Source organism: Oncorhynchus mykiss, chromosome 22, assembly GCF_057628025.1.
Source record: "Oncorhynchus mykiss isolate SJ-2025 chromosome 22, ASM5762802v1, whole genome shotgun sequence".
NCBI lineage: Eukaryota > Metazoa > Chordata > Actinopteri > Salmoniformes > Salmonidae > Oncorhynchus > Oncorhynchus mykiss.
The window spans coordinates 34996910-35016925 of record NC_143043.1 but is presented as its reverse complement, the minus strand read 5'-3'; the positions used below and the strand labels follow the sequence as shown (position 1 = coordinate 35016925).

The window sequence follows — 20016 nt, the reverse complement described above, 5'->3', positions numbered from 1 at the left end:
ATTAATGAATTAAGTCCAAAAATGGATGTAGCAACTGCTGATTGCCCCTTTAAGTTATGCGTTATTAACGTATTATTTGTGTGATGTTCTGTCCTCGTTCCCAGGCCCTGTCGTCTCTCCCAGGGGACCTGGCGGAGCTCCTGAGGTCTCCCCACGTTACCAGCCTGAGGAACGAAGAGGTGCTGCTGCTGAAGGACAGCAGGAAACCAGCCGACAGGAGGGACTCTACTACACAGGTAGACATGAGAGGAGGAAGTGTCTAATAGGGTAAAGACTGTGTGTTTCTCAGGTCTATAGACTGCTTCAGAGGAAATGCAGTATTTCACAGGTAAATAAGAGTTCAATATAGTTTTGAAGCTGATTCATAGGACCTTACTCAGGGTGCTTGTAAAGGCCTGAGAGATTCTGTGTTTTCACCCTGTTGAACCTAGCCAGGTATACAGATCTCTGGGATAGTGTGGTTGCTTGTTTTCTCACCAGCGATTGCCACATTGTCCTGCCTGGTCCCATGTGTCTGTGCTAGTGTTCAGTCTGGCTCTGCAACATTGTGGTTACAGTGTGTGTGACATACAGATATACAGACAGGCAGTGCAACTAAAACTGAGCCTCTACCCACGGTGGCCAAGACAGAAGTGACGCTGAGTGTTCTATTCTGCATATACAACAACACATCAGACCACAATCAGACATGTAGACATAACAAGACTGTCCCAGTAGAGCCCCTCTCTCTGTAAGACACAGACGGAAGGAAAGAGAACTCTTGCGTGAATTCCTGTGAGTTTCCAAAGCCAAAGACTCTCCGATGATTAGCGCGTCTAGGCAGGCGCTGACAGTCTGCAGACCTAGTTTTTTTATTCCTCAACGAGCTAATTGTCCCTTGGCAGTAAGAATAAACTACTGTACCAGGCAGCCAGCAAACTCTGACTGTTTCTTCTCTATCCTCTGCAGCAGTGCTCGCTAAAGGCGGTGTGTGTTGTAAGGCACAGCTCCAGCCCGAGTCAGGCCATTGTTGGTGTGTTGGTGGGCCTGCTGGGGCGTTATGCTGCGGGGGTCCGTTATGCCCTGGAGCTCCAGGCCCTCCACAGGGGCACGGCAGAACCCTGCCAGCCCGAGGACGATGACACCAACCAGTCTGTGTCTTCCATCGAAGATGACTTTGTCACTGCTCTGGAACACCTAGAAGAGGAGGCCACTGGAGAGAATAACAACGGTAGGTTCATCACAGCTCTATGTAGATAAACGTTCAATAGAGCATGATGTGTTCAGTTATTATTGCGTAACCTTAAGTGTTAAGTAAATTTAGACCAAAACATTTACCCCCCCACTCTCTATCTCCCTCTCTCCCTAGCCGATGACTCTTACCTCCATGGAAACCACCGTGATGTGGCCTCCCAGACAGTCCCTGCCCACAAGAGAGACAAGGACCTATCAGGCTCCAGGATCATAATCAGCTCTTCCCACAGGATGTCCTCAACCAATCGTAGGCCTCCTCCAGAGGTGTCCGTTACCGTACAGTGCTCCAGAAGGGCAGATTCCCAGTGGACCCTCTGCAGCCCTAGAGCCCGGCTCCCCTCCCCCACACGTCCTGTCAGCGAATCAGAGGAGTCGGACGGGTCCAGCCCTAGTCCAATCATCTTCCTAGATGAGGTTGGCTACCAGAAAAGTCTCAAAGCGACACTGGACATCCCTCAGATCCCCGGGGGGCCGACGGACAGGGTGGAGGACTCTGACTCTGAGGTCAGCGAGTTCTTCGACAGCTTTGACCAGTTTGACGACCTAGACGAGCTGAGCTCAGAGAGCTGTACACTCACCTTGCCTTTAGACCCGACTTCCTCTGTTATCATTACCGGCCCAGACCAGAAGAAGAAGTACTCCGGTACTGGCAAGTCAGGGTCCAAGAAAGTGTCCCGAAGCTGTTCCACCATGAACCCTCACCGGTTTGACCAGCGCACCCTCCCTGCGAATGTGAAGAAGCCCACCCCACTCAGAAGTCCCCTCCCCCTTGGCTCTCCATATGGATCCCCTGACTCCCCCCGGCCGGCCCGGACCTCCTCTGAGGAAGGTGGAGGTCCTCTGTTCAGCCCCGTTAGCTCCTCAGCCTTCAGCCCACTCGGAGATGGAGCTCTGGATTACTTCTGGAAGACAGAGGGAGATGGAGGAGATGAGTCAGAGCTAAAGAAACCCCAGGACCTGTGTTCCCTCTACAAGACTTACTCAGACTTTGCCAGCAGTCTGTCCAAGGAGATCCTGGGCTCCGTGTGTGGATACCAGTCTCCCGTGAACCTCAACGACAACAAGAACCTGAGCTGTGTCTGTCACAAGGAGTTCCAGAACCAGTCTGGACACGTCATGAAGCTGTCTGAGATCCAGGAGACGGTGACTGTCTCCAAGCTTCAGCAGAAGCCCCAGTCTCTGAAGGACGGCATCCAGAGGTTCGCTACAGACTTGGTAGAGATGAGTCTGGGCAGCGCTCTGAGAGACCTGCAGAAGGGAGTGTCTTCTTGCACCACCACCCTCTGCCACCTGGCTGCCAGACTCACCTCGTCTGTCTTCCAGATGGCCTTCCAGGAGATCGGCATGCGCCGCGCCTATGTCCTGAAGGAACGGGCCATCAACGGGCTGGCTGGGTTCTTGGTGGGAGAGGCAGTGTCGGGCGCTCTGAAGGACTTCCTGACCGTGAAGAAGCAGATGTTCAACAGCACCGTGACTCAGTTTGCCGCCGACCTGGCGGAGGAGCTAGTGTATGAGGGGATGATGGAAGTGTGTCAGTTCTCCCACCCCTCCACCCCCCTCACCCCCAGTGACTGGTCCTTCAGCGTGGGGGAGGAGGACGATGAGGAGGTGGTGTCCTCCTATGCCTCGGACCTCTCTGAGTCTGTCCTCCAGGAGGCCTTCATCGAACTGTCCCAGGCTGACGTGGCCTTCACCACCCAAGCAGCCATCAGTGTCTCTCTGGACAACACATTCAACGTCAGCACTGACGAAACACACACTACCTGCAGTACTGCTGCTGACCACCAGCCTAACCCTGCCGAGGAAGGCCCAGGTCCATCAGGGGAGGATGGCTGTACTGTGAAGAAGGCTCTGTTCTGTGTGTCTGGGATGGCCAGCTGTGTACCTGTCCCCCAGGCAGGCCAGGCCCTCTTCCACGACTCAGAAGAGATCTGCCAGTGTAAGATCAGCCAGTGTAAGATCAGCCTGGCCCACACCTCCCAGACCAGCCCCAAGAGGAGCTGCAGCTCAGAGAGCAGAATGGTGACCACAGCCGCCTCTGATGCTACTGCTGCCACACAGACTGACCTGTTGCCAAAGACCCCCTTTCACAACTTCTCTGGCAACATGGTGGATATGATAGTGAGTGAAGCGTGCGAGCTGATGACTGCCACAAAGATGAAGAAGAAGGTGGAGGACTGTGCTGACTTCCTTTCTAAAGCCATTGTTGGTCGGGGACCTCCATCCAGACAGGAGGGTACTGTCACTGACCAGACCTCCCACTCCTCTCTCCACCCTCATTCTCAGAACCCAGGGAGAGTGACCTGTGAGTCAGGCTCCAGGACCAGCAGAGCTGTCTCAGAGACCCGGCCTGTGATGATGAAGGACACTCTAGAGATTCCAGGGTTGGAGATGGACGGCCGGGAAGGCAGGAAGATGGCCTCCGGTGAGGAGATGGTTCCCGGCACTGGTTGCAAGTCCAGCGGGACCCCTGGTACGCCCCCCTCCACCCCCCAGCATCCCAACAAGGTGTCACAGGAGAAGCAGATCAAGCAGTTTTCCAAGAAGCTGAAAGGCAAACTGGCCAAGGAGTTCTCTCCCGCCACCCCTCCTCCCACCCCACACTACCAGCCAGGGCCTGAGCCCAAAGAGTCTCCCTCTGAGATGGACAAGGCTGACTTCATGCTCAAACTGATGAGGTCTCTGTCTGAGGAGGCAGACGGGAACGAGGAAGAGGAGGGTGGAGTAGAAGGGCTTAACTCTGGAACCGAGACAGGAAACTGTCTGCAGCCGGAACTCAACCTATTGGTTGGAGGACACAAGATGGCCGACAAGGGAGCCCTCCATTATGCAGAGCGCCTGGCGTGCCACATCGTCTCCATGGCGACAGAGATGGGCACTCTGGGAGGAGTGGAGGATAGAGGTAGGAGGACGGTGGAGGAGAGACGAGACAGCGTGGCCCAGTTCTCGGAGCAGACCCTTAACACGCTGTGGATCTACGCTGGCGAGGTGGCGGGAGAGGTGATCAGTGACGTGAAGAGGATAATGGGGTCAGGACAGTGTCGTCAAAGATCAGTCAAACGAGCCAGCCAGGACTGGTCAGGGGAATGCCCTCACCACCACAACCAACTCCAGCCCAGTGAACACAGCAGGGGCTGCAGAGTGGGTCATCTGGCTGAACAGTGGTCTGGTGACCTCCTCTCCTCTGTCCTCCACCCGTCAATTTCCACATCTACTGCCAGCTCTGGCCTGTCCTCTGACTACCCCAGCTGTGAAAGTGTGACAGATGAGTATGCTGGCTACCTCATCAGGCTGCTGAAGAAAGAGGGAGGCAGCAGGGAGCTGGTCCTGGATCAGTATGCCAGCCGTCTGGCCTATCGCTCCATCAAACTGGGCCTGGCCCATGCTGCCCGCAACATGAAGAAGAGACCCTCCTCCTCCAGGCACCACTCCTCCAGGAGGCTCCACCAGGATGGCTGCAGGGGGCCCAACGCTGAGCTGTCTGTACCCAGGGACGAAGCAGGGAGAGTGGGATCTCCTTCCAGCGACTCTGATGATGGGAGCCAGAGGGAGTACATGGAGCTGGTGAACTTTGCAGAGTTGTTGGCGTACAACATCACCTGTGACGTCACACGCAAACTCTGTGTGTCGTCAGACCGACTACCCAAGTCCCTGACTGACTCGTGTCTGTATCAGAAATTCAAGCTGGAGGACATGGCAGAGAACCTGATCAGGAACTCCTTTTCATGCCCCCTGCTGGCCAACGAGGGAAAGGGCAGGCAGTACCACAGCACAGGCTGCCTGGACGACGGAGGCTACAGCAGTGGAGTCATGCAGGTCAGTTTGGTTTAGTTCATAATTTTATTTAAGTAGGGAAAGATACTGTTAAAACATGTACACATTGAATTAACAGCAGTCTGATTCATGTTATCATTGTAGCATTAGACTTCAGCTTTCTCCAATTCCCAGCATTTGTCTCTGCAGGTCATGGAGCACTATGCCAGGAAGATAGTGGACGACACGCTGGAGATGGGCCTGGCCTCGGCCGGACACCCAGCCCAACAGGGTCCAGACAGACACGCCCACTCTGAGAGACCGTCTGAGGGGGGAGCAGTGGGCTCTGTGCTGGGGGAGACAACCTGCCGATACTGCCAGGTCAAGAAGTGTCAGCCATTTTTTTTCTGATGGATTACTTATGGTCTATCACCCACTCATTTTTTTATATACAGTTCTTGAGTATTCATGTTTGTTATTACAGGTCATCGAGTGTCCGTTCTGCTCGTGGCCTAGCAGGCAGTACATCCTTGGGGCAGGAGCAGGCCAGAGGAGGAGGCCAGACGGGGAGGTGGGGGTGTGTGGCCTGGAGATCCCTGAGATCCACATCGATCTGGACCGCAGGGCAGTGTTCGCAGAGGAGATCGTCACTACGGCAATGGAGGGGGCGAAACGAGAGCTGAGCAACACCAGCCTGAATGCTGACAGCGGGATCGGACACGACGGGCCAAGCTTTGCCGAGAGTCTGACCGCAGAGATCATGACGTCCGCGCTGTCCAACGCATGCCAGACTGCCAACCTCAGGTACAAATACATTGTGGCAAAGTCTGTGTAAGACACAACACCACCAATCTGTGACGAGCCCTAATGTTGTAGAGAGCAACCACATGGTGAGTCAAGACCCATAAGATTCCATGACTGTTCACATGGATTTCCTTATGGTTAACCATGATGCTTAGTAATATGTAAGGGTTTGACTAATTCTTGTGACGCACCATCTTGGGCAATTAATTGAAGAGTCCATAATTTTCGCAATTTTGTACTTGACCAGATTACACAACAATAGTAAAGGAGCCAAGAAGAGGTCCACCATCCTGATTACTAACTAGTTCTCTCAGTCCCTAATGTTGATAGTATTGTGAACTGTATGTCTCTGTATAAAGATTCTGTATCTTTATTCTTGTGTCTGGTTCCCTTTCTCCATGTCCCTGTGGTAGCTCTCCAGGCAGGGATGCCACAGAGTCCACGGTGTCCCAGCAGCTCAGTCTGAGTGTGGGAGATGACAGTCTGGGCAGCTGGTCCAACCTTAGCTTTGAGGACGAGCACCCCGACGAGACCAGCAGCTTCCTGCACCTCAGCGACAGGTAGGGAACACACAGAACATCATGTAGTCTCAAACTAATCTGCTCTGTTCTTTTAGTTTCTCTGAAGTAGAGGTCGACCGATTATGATTTTTCAACGCCGATACCGATTATTGGAGGACCAAAAAAGCCAATACCGATTAATCGGCCGATTTTTATTAATTTATTTGTAATAATGACAATTACAACAATACTGAATGAACACTGATTTTAACTTAATATAATACATCAATAAAATCAATTTAGCCTCAAATAAATAATGAAACATGTTCAATTTGGTTTAAATAATGCAAAAACAAAGTGTTGGAGAAGAAAGTAAAAGTGCAATATGTGCTATGTAAGAAAGCTAACGTTTCAGTTCCTTGCTCAGAACATGAGAACATATGAAAGCTGGTGGTTCCTTTTAACATGAGTCTTCAATATTCCCAGGTAAGAAGTTTTAGGTTGTAGTTATTATAGGAATTATAGGACTATTTCCCTCTATACCATTTGTATTTCATTAACCGTTGACTATTGGATGTTCTTATAGGCACTTTAGTATTGCCAGTGTAACAGTATAGCTTCCGTCCCTCTCCTCGCTCCTCCCTGGGCTCGAACCAGCAACACAACGACACCAGCCACCATCGAAACAGCGTTACCCATGCAGACAAGGGGAACAACTACTAGAAGGCTCAGACCGAGTAACGTTTGAAATGCTATTAGCGCGCTAACTAGCTAGCCATTTCACTTCGGTCACACCAGCCTCATCTCGGGAGTTGATAGGCTTGAAATCATAAACAGCGCAATGCTTGACGCACAACAAACAGCTGCTGGCAAAACGCACTAAAGTGCTGTTTGAATGAATGTTTACGCGCCTGCTTCTGCCTACCACCGCTCAGTCAGATACTTAGATACTTGTATGCTTGTATGCTCAGTCAGATTAAATGCAACACAGGACACGCTAGATAATATCTAGTAATATCATCAAACATGTGTAGTTAACTAGTGATTATGATTGATTGTTTTTTATAAGATAAGTTTAATGCTAGCTAGCAACTTACCTTGGCTTACTGCATTCGCGTAACAGGCGTAACAGTCTTCTTGTGGAGTGCAACAAGAGAGAGGCAGGTCGTTATTGCGTTGGACTAGATAACTGTAAGGTTGCAAGATTGGATCCCCCGAGCTGACAAGGTGAAAATCTGTCGTTCTGCCCCTAAATGAGGCAGTTAACCCACCGTTCCTAGGCCATCATTGAAAATAATAATGTGTTCTTAACTGACTTGCCTAGTTCAATAAAGGTATAAAAAAAAAATAATCGGCAAATACCGATTTCCGATTGTTATGAAAACTTGAAATCGGCCCTAATTAATCGGCCATTCCGATTAATCGGTCGACCTCTACTCTGAAGGCTACATTAGAGAGATCTAATCTAGATTAGTTGATTAATGATTCACCTCTTGAAACACTACTTTAATGTCTTTGAGTACTGTTTTCTGTCTCACTCTTTCACACCAGCGAAGGACTAACCCATGTTCAATGTCCACAGATGGATTGATATATAAGTGAGTAGAGCTTTAGACCAGGGTTGTGGCATTCAGCCTAGACTTCAATTAATGCTGAAACTAATAAAGGCAAGTCAGTCATCACCGCTTTGGCTGCACTGCCAATGAGAAATATTTTTCAATCAAGAGGTCAAATGGCATTTCCCATGGCATTTTAAGGTGACTGTGGTGATTGGGGATTATCTGGTTTGATGCTGTGAGACTGAGTTGAGATCAGTACAAGACAGGTTTCTCCATGTTGTCTGTCGGATGGCTGCTGGATGATGTGAGGTCATCAGCAGAATGTATACTTTGGGAACCTGTAGGACCTGCTGCTGCCGAGAAACAATTATCTCTGATTTGAGCAAATATTACATTACATATATTCTCTCAAATGTTATATAATTTAAATAGCTGATTAATGCCAAGTTCTGCTGAGATTGTTTGAGTTAATGCATCATAAGGATCATTTATTACTTTTGTCTTTTCCTTTATGATAGAAACACACACACATACTGGTCTGTTAGTGAATCTGATGTAATGCTCTGAGAGTGACGTGGTCTCACCCAGTCTCACGGTTGGAGGAGAGTTATTGACGTTCCCTGGCTCAGCCTGATATCTCTATGGAAGCAGACCCAGTCAACATGTATCTCCCCAGGTACTGAATGGGAGAATGTGTGAGGAGAACAGATAGTTATTTTGAAGGTATGATAATATTTGTTTAAGGTGTGTCTGTAGCAGCCTTTCTCTCTCTCTGCCTCAGGCCCTTTCCACAAGAACAAAGTCCTTCCACCATTTGTTATTCATTAGCTTCTCTCTCTCCTTTCAAAATACTTTCCCAACTGTCTCCCAACTGTCAACAAATAAACTAGGTAACTCAGGAAAGGAAAGGCTTCATTGTAAAGGTTTTCAAACCCTAGAAGAACTGATTGACTTCTTAACAATCTCTCAGCATACCACTTTCATAAACCACAGCTACAGTATTTTAGCTCAGGTCATCATTTAACTAGTTGGTGGAGCTATTTTTAGGTCTCCACATCATTCTTTACATACCAGAGTACGCAGTGTGCAGGTTCCAGCCAGCCTGATAATCAGGGCTAATTTAACTAAACAAAAAAATGCATATTGTCGGCTAGGTACCTCGACTAACCAGTGCACATTGACTCTATACCAGTGCCTCCTGTATATAGTCTCGCTATTGTTATTTTACTGCTGCTCTTTAATTACTTGTTACTTTGATTTCTTATTCTTATTTTTTTTTTTATTTTATTTACTTATTTTTTGGTTGATTAAGGGCTTGTAAGTAAGCATTTCACTTTTATTTTTTTTACCTTTATTTAACTAGGCAAGTCCTTTAAGAACAAATTCTTATTTTCACTGACGGCCTAGGAACAGTAACTGCCTTGTTCAGGGGCAGAACGACAGATTTTTACCTTGTCAGCTCTGGGATTTGAACTTACAACCTTTGGGTTACTGGTCCAACGCTCTAACCACTAGGCTACGCTGGTCTACACCTGTTGTATTCAGCACATGTGACTAATACAATTTGGTTTGATAAGTGCAGTGAAAAGTGTTGTTTTACAGGGTCAGCCATAGTAGTACTGTGCCCCTGGAGCAAATTAGGGTTAAGTGCCTAGCTCAAGGGCCTTGTCGGATCTACAGTGTGTTGTGATGCCAGCTGGATGTCCCAGTGGAATTCACAAGTGAAGACTAGTATGCAGTGATCTCATCTAACATAATTGGGCAGTCATCAGTTATTGCTTTGATTGTTTTTTCAGGACCAAAACTATTGTATGAGCCTCACATTGAGATGGATCATGTAATGCTTTAAAGCAGTTGTTGCTGTCAGGTAAGAAAGATCAACCAGGTCTCTTATGAACCTGCTTGACCGAACTGATTCCCATGCCTAAGACTGTGTGTGTGTGCCCATTGTTGAACGGTTGTCTCCCCAGCAGCATTGGGAACAGCAGTAGTTGGAGCAGGTTAGGTTTAGTTAGAGCAGGTTAGGTTTAGTTGGATCCGGTTAGGTTTAGTTAGAGCAGGTTAGGTTTAGTTGGAGCAGGTTAGGTTTAGTTAAAGCAGGTTAGGTTTAGTTGGAGCAGGTTAGGTTTAGTTGGAGCAGGTTAGGTTTAGTTGGAGCAGGTTAGGTTTAGTTAGAGCAGGTTAGGTTTAGTTGGAGCAGGTTAGGTTTAGTTAGAGCAGGTTAGGTTTAGTTGGAGCAGGTTAGGTTTAGTTAGAGCAGGTTAGGTTTAGTTAGAGCAGGTTAGGTTTAGTTAGAGCAGGTTAGGTTTAGTTGGAGCAGGTTAGGTTTAGTTGGAGCAGGTTAGGTTTAGTTGGAGCCGGTTAGGGTTAGTCGGAGCCGGTTAGGGTTAGTCGGAGCCGGTTAGGTTTAGTCGGAGCCGGTTAGGGTTAGTCGGAGCCGGTTAGGTTTAGTCGGAGCCGGTTAGGTTTAGTCGGAGCCGGTTAGGTTTAGTCGGAGCCGGTTAGGTTTAGTCGGAGCCGGTTAGGTTTAGTCGGAGCCGGTTAGGTTTAGTCGGAGCCGGTTAGGTTTAGTCGGAGCCGGTTAGGTTTAGTCGGAGCAGGTTAGGTTTAGTCGGAGCAGGTTAGGTTTAGTCGGAGCAGGTTAGGTTTAGTCGGAGCAGGTTAGGTTTAGTCGGAGCAGGTTAGGGTTAGTCGGAGCTGGTTAGGGTTAGTCGGAGCTGGTTAGGGTTAGTCGGAGCAGGTTAGGGTTAGTCGGAGCTGGTTAGGGTTTGTCGGTTCAGGGTTAGTGTCATTGCTAGGATTAGGGTAATGGACAGGGTTATGATCAGTGTGTGTATGTTACCAGTGTTGAGCAATGGTCTTGTCTCTTGCAGCAATGGGAACAGCAGTAGTTGGAGCAGCCTGGGGTTAGAGGGAGAGATGTATGAGGAGCACCTGTCCTTCTCTCCTACCGACAGGTCGGTCCATACATACATACATGCATACATACATACACGCACGCACGCACGCAAACACACACACACACACACACACACACACACACACACACACACACACACACACACACACACACACACACACACACACACACAACACTGCTATAATGCTGACTGCTAACTCCCACATAGGTGCAGGTTGAAGTTGCCCTCAACCACAGATTTAAGATCAGATCCTATCCCCGTTTACCATTAGAAAACCATTACATAATGTGATCCTGTGTCAGTGGTTAGGGTCAACTTCTACCTACGCCCCCTAATCATTGCATGATGTCAGAGCTGTGATCAGCAACACTGTAGAATGTGACTGTGTATGAGACAACAGCTTCTACCCTCTACAGATCCCTCTTGATAACCATTGAGGACAGAGAATGTCTTTGTCAGTGTGTTCTTCGCCACTATGTCGGCACACAAGTGGAATTAGCCTAGTCAATGGAATCCGTGTGTGTGTGAACCTGCTGCATGTCCTGAAGTGAGTGTGGGAAGGATTGAAGCAGGTTTCTCTGTCTGCCTGTCTGGCTGGCTGCTTGTCTGCCTGGCTGCTGCATGGCTGAATGTGATGACAACAGATCAGTGTTAATCGTCAACAAATATAGGGAATAAAATATTCGTCCAACACCTATTTTCACTGGCAATTGACGAGACTATAACTGACTAAATAGACCCAGAAAAACTACCACTAAACATAAATGATTTTTTATTTGAGTTAATTCAAATGAGACGAGACAACATTTTCTCTGAGTAAAATCTGAATACTACGTGGACTGGAGAAGAGTGTTTTGTAGAGCACGTAGTTCTCGACAAAACAGTGGGAAGGATACGGCACACATCCTAGCCTATATCAGCTGGTGAGCTGCAGGGGAGCAAGCAATGAGTGGGGGCAGACAGGCTCCTCCTTCCAATTATACACATCGCGCAGGCGACTGTCTTGCTTCCCCGTAGCGAACCAGTTAGATACCCTTTGCCTGGTTTAAGAAACACAAGCTGCTTTAAGAAGTTAAAAACAATAGCAGCCTTTAGTTTAAATTAACATGCCAGCTATAGTTTTCTCTCCCTTCAGTATAGAAAAGTCTCACTCAACCCCCGCACATTCCCCACTGTATTTCATAGCCAGGTTCTGTAGCCAACGTACTTGCCAAGTCTCCCTCGTTTCCTCAGAGAAAACAGCTTGATTGTAGCCATTACTCTTCAAATGATATTACCTATAATACAGCCGCAATGTTTTTTTCTTTCTATCATCCATTGGCGGTCTTATATTCATAAAGCATATCTCGAGCTGTTTTAAAACGTAGCTACTTGCGGACCAGACCGTTAACCATTGGTTTAGGCTACACCTTGTTCAGTTAAGTTACCTTATTAGCTAGCTATAGCGAACAACCTGGGGCGCGTTCAGCAGGATGCAATGTTTTGGAAAGTTCAGATAGAAATATGCTATGTAGAACAAACATGCCTCTGACATGTTGAATAAGGAATAACGTTGGTTCTTTTCATGGAATTTCTATCTGCAATGTTGAAGAACGTTTTGCAACTGAACATGGCTCTGGTAACATTACCAGTAGCCTATATGCAAATATTTGGTGGTACAGAAAGAAAGAAAGAAAATGGATAGCAAACATTTTATTGACTAAATCACTCTAGCCACTACACTTTATCTGACTGCTTAACTTTATCTTGAGTTGATGTGGACCCAGTGACTCGGACATGGGGACTCAGACTTAAACACAGGGGACTTGGGACTCGATTCAGACTTGAGATTTAGTGACTCGACTACATCACTGGGCGAAACAGTCATTAGCTCCCCCGTTCAACGTCCGTAGCCCCAATTCTCCTTTTAGGCATCATAGTGGCTGCAGCGTCGGTTGAACGCTGGTAACGATGTCAATGACGGGACGAGTGATGGAGGTGTAACCCATACGACTTCTCCAATACTTTCCTGCACCATCTGGTGATTGTGCCTCTCTCTCTCTGTCTCCTCTCAATTCAATTCAATTCAAGGGCTTTATTGGCATGGGAAACGTGTTAACATTGCCAAAGCAAGTGAGGTAGATAATATATAAAGTGAATATATAAAGTGAAATAAACAATAAAAATTAACAGTAAACATTACACATACAGAAGTTTCAAAACAATAAAGACATTACAAATGTCATATTATATATATATACAGTGTTTTATCAATGTACAAATGGTAAAGGACACAAGATAAAATAAATATGGGTTGTATTTACAATGGTGTGTGTTCTTCACTGGTTGCCCTTTTCTCGTGGCAACAGGTCACAAATCTTGCTGCTGTGATGGCACTGATGGAATTTCACCCAGTAGATTTTTTCAAAATTGGATTTGTTTTCGAATTCTTTGTGGATCTGTGCAATCTGAGGGAAATATGTCTCTCTAATATGGTCATACATTGGGCAGGAGGTTAGGAAGTGCAGCTCAGTTTCCACCTCATTTTGTGGTTTTCTATCTCTTGCTCTGTCTCCTCTTGCTCTGTCTCCTCTCGCTCTGTCTCCTCTCGCTCTGTCTCCTCTCGCTCTGTCTCCTCTCGCTCTGTCTCCTCTCGCTCTGTCTCCTCTCGCTCTGTCTCCTCTCGCTCTGTCTCCTCTTGCTCTCTCTCCTCTCTCTCAATTCAAGGGGCTTTATTGGCATGGGAAACATGTGTTAACATTGCCAAAGCAAGTGATGTAGATAATATACAAAAGTGAAATAAACAATAAAAATGAACAGTAAACATTACACATACAGAAGTTTCAAAACAAAAAAGACATTACAAATGTCATATTATGTATATATACAGTGTTGCAACAATGTACAAATGGTTAAAGTACACAAGGGAAAATAAATAAGCATAAATCTCGCTCTCTTGCTCTCTGTCTTGCTCTCTGTATTTCTCTCTCTCTCCTTTCACTCTGTCTCTCTCTTGCTCTCTGTATTTCTCTCTCTGTCTCTCTCTTGCTCTCTGTATTTCCCTCTCTCTCCTTTCACTCTGTCTCTCTTGCTCTCTCTCTTGCTCTCTGTATTTCTCTCTCTCTCTCCTTTCACTCTGTCTCTCTTGCTCTCTCTCTTGCTCTTTGTATTTCTCTCTCTCTCCTTTCACTCTGTCTGTCTCTTTCTTGCTCTCTGTATTTCTCTCTCTCTCTCCTTTCACTCTGTCTGTCTCTTTCTTGCTCTGGCTTGAGTGTGTCTGTTTTGTATGTAATGTGTAATATCTATATTGGCTGAATTAGGAATTTACATGGACAGATAATTGTTATATATTCTCCTATGTTTGTAATATTTCTGCTGTTGGGAAGAGGAGATGATGTTATGCAGAAAAGTATGTTGGTAGGACAAGGCTTTGTATGTGTGTGTCAGTGATGTATGTTTACTATCGGTTAATGAGGCAATACAAATGTGATTTGACTAAAATGAAAGGATATTTAGTTGACTAAAATTGCCCACAGATTTAGTCATTTTGACAATAACTAAACTAAATCATTATTCAAATGACAAGAATGTGACTAAGACTTAATAATATTTTAGTCAAAATGACAAAAAAAAAAAGTGTCAAAATGAGCACTGCAACAGTCATTTCGACCTCCCACCCTAGTCCTGGGGTAAGGGATATCTATCTCTGTAGCCTGTACAGTACAATGCCAAACCCCACCCTAGTCCTGGGGTAAGGGATATCTATCTCTGTAGCCTGTACAGTACAATGCCAAACCCCACCCTAGTCCTGGGGTAAGGGATATCTATCTCTGTAGCCTGTACAGTACAATGCCAAACCCCACCCTAGTCCTGGGGTAAGGGATATCTATCTCTGTAGCCTGTACAGTACAATGCCAAACCCCACCCTAGTCCAGGAGTGATATCTACACTGCATTCTGAAAGGATTCAGACCCCTTGACCTTTTCCACATTTTGTTACGTTACAGCCTTATTCCAAAATGGACTACATTGTAGTTTTTTCCTCATCAATTTACACACAATACCTCATAATGACAAACCTTAAAATGGTTTTTAGAACATTTTGCAAATGTATAAAAACATTTCAAACATAAATAATATTTAAGTAAGTAATCAGACCCTTTACTCAGTACTTTGGCAGTGATTACAGCCTCAAGTCTTCTTGGGTATGACGCTACAAGCTTGGCACAGCTGTATTTAGGGAGTTTCTCCCATTCTTCTCTGCAGATCCTCTCGAGCTCTGTCAGGTTGGATGTTTAGCGTTGCTGCACAGCTATTTCCAGGTCTCTCCAGAGATGTTCGATCGGGTTCAAGTCCGGGCTCTGGCTGAGCCACTCAAGGACATTCAGAGACTTGTCCCGAAGACCCCTCTGCGCGCTCTCTCTCTCTCTCTCTCTGTCTCTGTCTCTCTCTCTCTCTCTGTGTGCGCTCTCAATTCAATTTAAGGTCTTTATTGGCATGGGAAACATATGTTAACATTGCCAAAGCAAGTGAAGTAGATAATAAACAACAACAATTAACTGTAAACATTACACTCACAAAAAGCTTCAAAGAATAAAGACATTTCAAATGTCATATTGTGCTCTCTCTCTCTCTCCCCTCTGCTCTCTTCTTTCCCTCTGCTCTCCATTTAATCTCCTTCTCTCTGCCCTCTCTCTTTCCCTCTGCTCTCTCTTTCCCTCTGCTCTCTCTTTCTCTCTGCTCTCTCCCTTTCTGCTCTCTCCCTTTCTCTCTGCTCTATCCCTCTCTGCTCTCTCGCTTTCCCTCTGCTCTGCTCTCTCTCTTTCCCTCTGCTCTCTCTCTTTCCCTCTGCTCTCTCTCTTTCTCTCTGCTCTCTCCATTTCCCTCTGCTCTCTCCCTCTCTGCTCTCTCCCTCTCTGCTCTCTCTCCCTCTCTGCTCTCCTCCCCTCTGCTCTCTTTCCCTCTGCTCTCTCACTCCCTCCTCTGCTCTCCCTCCTCTCTGCTCTCTCTCTCTCTCTCTCTCTCTCCCCTCTGCTCTCTCTCTCTCTCCCCTCTGCTCTCTCTCTCTCTCTCTCCCTCCCTCTGCTCTCTCTCTTCCTCTGCCCTCTCTCTCTCTTCCTCTGCCCTCTCTCTCCCTGCTCTCTTTCACACTCCATCTGCCCTCTCTCGCTCTTCCTCTGCCCTCTCTCTCTCTTCCTCTGCCCTCTCTCTCCCTGCTCTCTTTCTCACTCCATCTGCCCTCTCTCTCTCTTCCTCTGCCCTCTCTCTCTCTTCCTCTGCCCTCTCTCTCCCTGCTCTCTTTCTCACTCCATCTGCTCGCTTTCTCTCTTCATCTGCTCTCTCTCTCTCTCCCTCCCTCTGCTATCTCTCTTCCTCTGCCCTCTCTCTCTCTTCCTCTGCCCTCTCTCTCCCTGCTCTCTTTCACACTCCATCTGCCCTCTCTCGCTCTTCCTCTGCCCTCTCTCTCTCTTCCTCTGCCCTCTCTCTCCCTGATCTCTTTCTCACTCCATCTGCCCTCTCTCTCTCTTCCTCTGCCCTCTCTCTCTTCCTCTGCCCTCTCTCTCTCTTCCTCTGCCCTCTCTCTCTCTTCCTCTGCCCTCTCTCTCCCTGCTCTCTTTCTCACTCCATCTGCCCTCTCTCTCTCTTCCTCTGCCCTCTTTCTCTCTTCCTCTGCCCTCTCTCTCCCTGCTCTCTTTCTCACTCCATCTGCTCTCTTTCTCACTCCATCTGCTCTCTCTCTCTCTCCCTCCCTCTGCTCTCTCTCTCCCTCTGCTCTTCTCTCTCACATACACTAACTCTCTCACACACTCTTAGTCTGTTCATCCTCTCTTCTCTCCTCTCTGCTCTATTTGCTCTCTGTCACTTTCTTCCTCTTTACATGAGCTGCTCTCTTTGTTCTCCCTTTCTTCTGTCTGTTCTCTGTGTCTCTACTATGGCCTTGTGCAGGTCTGTTCTCTAACCAGTGTAATGTTTCTTACCCCACAGCGACTGCACTGAGGACAAGGAGCTTGAGACCAAGGATGAATCCTGCGGTATGATATAGTTACTTATATCAATAACTGCACCGGATATCCATGGAAAATGGGCTGCTTTATATTCTCTTATTTTTTACATGAAGCATTTGATAGTTTTGATGGTTAAACTTGGTCTCTATCAGCAGCAACAGTACATACCGTACCATGTTGTCATGTTACACAACCACACTACAAACAGAACCACCTCAGCATGCATCTGAGCAACATGAAAATGTTATCCTTCTAATCCTGACTTCCCTGCTATAGATTAAGAGTGGTTAGACTAGGAGACTTGGCGCTGTGTGTGTCTGTGCTGCTAGGAGGGGAATTCACCCACCGCCCACACATTCAGCCACACTGCCGCTCATTCATTCATCTATTCCCCCTGAGTCTCCCTGCTTATCTGTCAGACCAGAGACCCCTGTGGGCTGTTCTCTAAAGGGCTGAGGCTCCAGGCTGTGTCAGGCCCAGACGCAGGCACAGTGTGGGTGGGAGCATGGGAAACAGACCTGGCCCACCACCAGTTTAGAGCAGAGGAAACAAGGGAAGCCGGGTTGAGATGGGATATTACTGTACTGAAGAGAGGACTGTCACACAGAGAGACAACAGGGGGATAAATTGGGGGAGTCAAAGAAAGAGACACAGGAGGTGTCTGAAAGATATAAAGAGGAGGATGATGATGATATATTTTCTCTCCCCCCTCCAGGTTCTGTTCGTGTGGACCGGGGCCAGGCTCAGGCTCATAGGCTCCTCCTGGTGGTCAACTCGGAGCTCAGGGAAATTACCTCTGACCCACAGCACATGACCTTTGACCCCCAGCTCAGGAGCATGCTGCAGTGGGCGGCGGCCTCCATTGCAGACCTGCCAATGGTTCAGCTGGGTCATAGTGACAGCTGGGACCTGCAGCAGGTGAGTGGCTTTAACCTTAACACACAACCAAAGGATTATGCACACACAAGCACGCACGGACGGACGGGCGGCTGCCTCTGTCATTACTGAGGTGTGTTCTGTCTGCCCTTCTAGCTGCCTGCGGTGGTCCAGAGGCTGAAGGAGAGGGAGTGGAGGGTGGGAGAGCTGCTCCAAGCCCTGCTGCGCTACTGTGAGGAAACCTTCACCCCACCCCAGTCTGAACCCAGAGAGGAGACACCCCAGGCGGGGAGAGCACTCCGCCACACTCCCCTCTTCCAGTGGCTCCTGGAGCATGCCTAGGCTGACTGCACTTACCCTCACCTCTCGCTCCTCTTTTCTCTCCTCTCCTCTCCCCTCCCTCCTCACCTCTCCTCTCCCCTCCCCTCCCCTCCCTCCTCACCTCTCCCTCCTCTCCCTCATTTCGTCTTCTCTCCTCACCCCCACGTGACTTACTGTACAGTATTTGTGAAGCCTGCCACATAATGAGCACTACCTGGCCATGTTAAACTAAACCATATGAAGATTCCCATCACTCTTCAGTGATGTGCAGCGTACCTGCCAAACCCCAAATCTAGCCACCTCCTCGTACTGTGGAACCTGTCTCTTATAGGGCTGTACACCCATTCATTACCCAGAGGGCGCTATAAAAACAGCTTTTCTTAATATTATCTATTGTGTTTGGTGGGTGGGTGGGTGAGTGGGTAGGTGGGTGAGTGGGCATATATTGCATGCCGTGACTGAAAGTAATTGTGTCTTTTCTTCTCTTTGGTTTTGTTGTGGTTCTTTTGTGTTTAATATTAGGCTGCATATCACATGCGTTGATTAATGTGCCTTTCTGCTAAAGCCCTCTGACACAGCCACTCTTTCTCACATCATCTAGTGTGGGCCGAGGGAATCTGACCCCCGCAACTTCCCTCTCCTACCCCAACACAGAAACACTCCTGCTGTGAATTCACTTTAAGGGTGGTGAGGTGAGGCTGGGCATTTCCACCAGCTGCCCCAGGCCTCTGCCTCCTTATAGATGATACTACAACATGATGAAATGTTTGAGTGAGTGGCCCCATATCCTGTTAGGTTTAACAGTAGAGTTAGAGTCAGTCGGTCAACCACAGCAGCGAACATTCACACAGGCCCAAAATAAATCTCTGGTGTTATTGTGACACTGTGATTGCTTGTATTATTAAGGGAATTTCAGACGATGTGAAATGATGTGGATATTGACCATACTGTGGCTTCTCTACACTGTAATATACATGGCCTGCCTGCGCGTGTTGAACTGTTGAGTTTGCATGGCTGTTCTGCTTCTGACATCCCTGGACAAACGGAGTGAGAACTTAACACTCACTATTGTGTTATGGAACTTCCCAGGACTGCATTAGCAGGCCTTTGTGCTGTGGTCGATTACCATCAGTTACAATGTTATAAACAACATATGCCTGTACGTGCTCCTCAAATGGTTCCATGCTATAGTTCTGCACTGTACTATAGCTGTACCATCAGGAGAGACTATTTCAGTGTTTACCATGGCCTGATCCTCATGCTCTTCATCACTTGAATATTGTTATATTGAGATGCCTGTCAGTGAATGAGCCCTAATGACACTTCAGCTGTGCAATAGCCCCAGTTAGAACTGGCTGACAGCATAGCTGTAGACTCCACGTTGTCAAACTGCTTGACAGCATAGCTATAGACTCCACGTTGTCAAACTGCTTGACAGCATAGCTATAGACTCCACGTTGTCAAACTGCTTGACAGCATAGCTATAGACTCCACGTTGTCAAACTGCTTGACAGCATAGCTATAGACTCCACGTTGTCAAACTGCTTGACAGCATAGCTGTAGACTCCACGTTGTCAAACTGCTTGACAGCATAGCTGTAGACTCCACGTTGTCAAACTGCTTGGCTGTAGACTTCACGTTGTCAAACTGCTTGACAGCGTAGCTATAGACTCCACGTTGTCAAACTGCTTGACAGCATAGCTATAGACTCCACGTTGTCAAACTGCTTGACAGCATAGCTATAGACTCCACGTTGTCAAACTGCTTGGCTGTAGACTCCACGTTGTCAAACTGCTTGGCTGTAGACTCCACGTGAACGGCTTGACAGCATAGCTGTCGACTCCACGTTGTCAAACTGCTTGGCTGTAGACTCCACGTTGTCAAACTGCTTGACCGCATAGCTGTAGACTCCACGTTGTCAAACTGCTTGACAGCATAGCTGTAGACTCCACGTTGTCAAACTGCTTGACAGCATAGCTATAGACTCCACGTTGTCAAACTGCTTGACAGCATAGCTATAGACTCCACGTTGTCAAACTGCTTGACAGCATAGCTATAGACTCCAC

The 20016-nt window shown here is 47.6% G+C and overlaps 1 protein-coding gene across 4 annotated transcripts in view; it reads left to right on the top strand.

Moving 5' to 3' along the window:
• The window catches only part of LOC110501713 (A-kinase anchor protein 11), a 64129-nt gene that overhangs the window by 3927 nt on the left and 40186 nt on the right, over nucleotides 1-20016 (top strand). Inside the window, exons 5-14 of one of the 4 annotated variants that reach the window (XM_021579454.3) lie at nucleotides 105-236; nucleotides 949-1210; nucleotides 1349-5049; nucleotides 5197-5367; nucleotides 5471-5790; nucleotides 6204-6350; nucleotides 10723-10806; nucleotides 16734-16780; nucleotides 17469-17671; nucleotides 17786-18831. In XM_021579454.3, the coding sequence (XP_021435129.2) occupies nucleotides 105-236; nucleotides 949-1210; nucleotides 1349-5049; nucleotides 5197-5367; nucleotides 5471-5790; nucleotides 6204-6350; nucleotides 10723-10806; nucleotides 16734-16780; nucleotides 17469-17671; nucleotides 17786-17971 (5253 nt within the window). In that variant the 3' untranslated portion in view covers nucleotides 17972-18831. Of the gene's footprint in view, nucleotides 1-104; nucleotides 237-948; nucleotides 1211-1348; nucleotides 5050-5196; nucleotides 5368-5470; nucleotides 5791-6203; nucleotides 6351-10722; nucleotides 10807-15014; nucleotides 15162-16733; nucleotides 16781-17468; nucleotides 17672-17785; nucleotides 18832-20016 lie in introns of those variants that run through there. The other 3 variants (XM_090215907.1, XM_021579455.3, XM_090215906.1) reach the window with 3 other exon arrangements.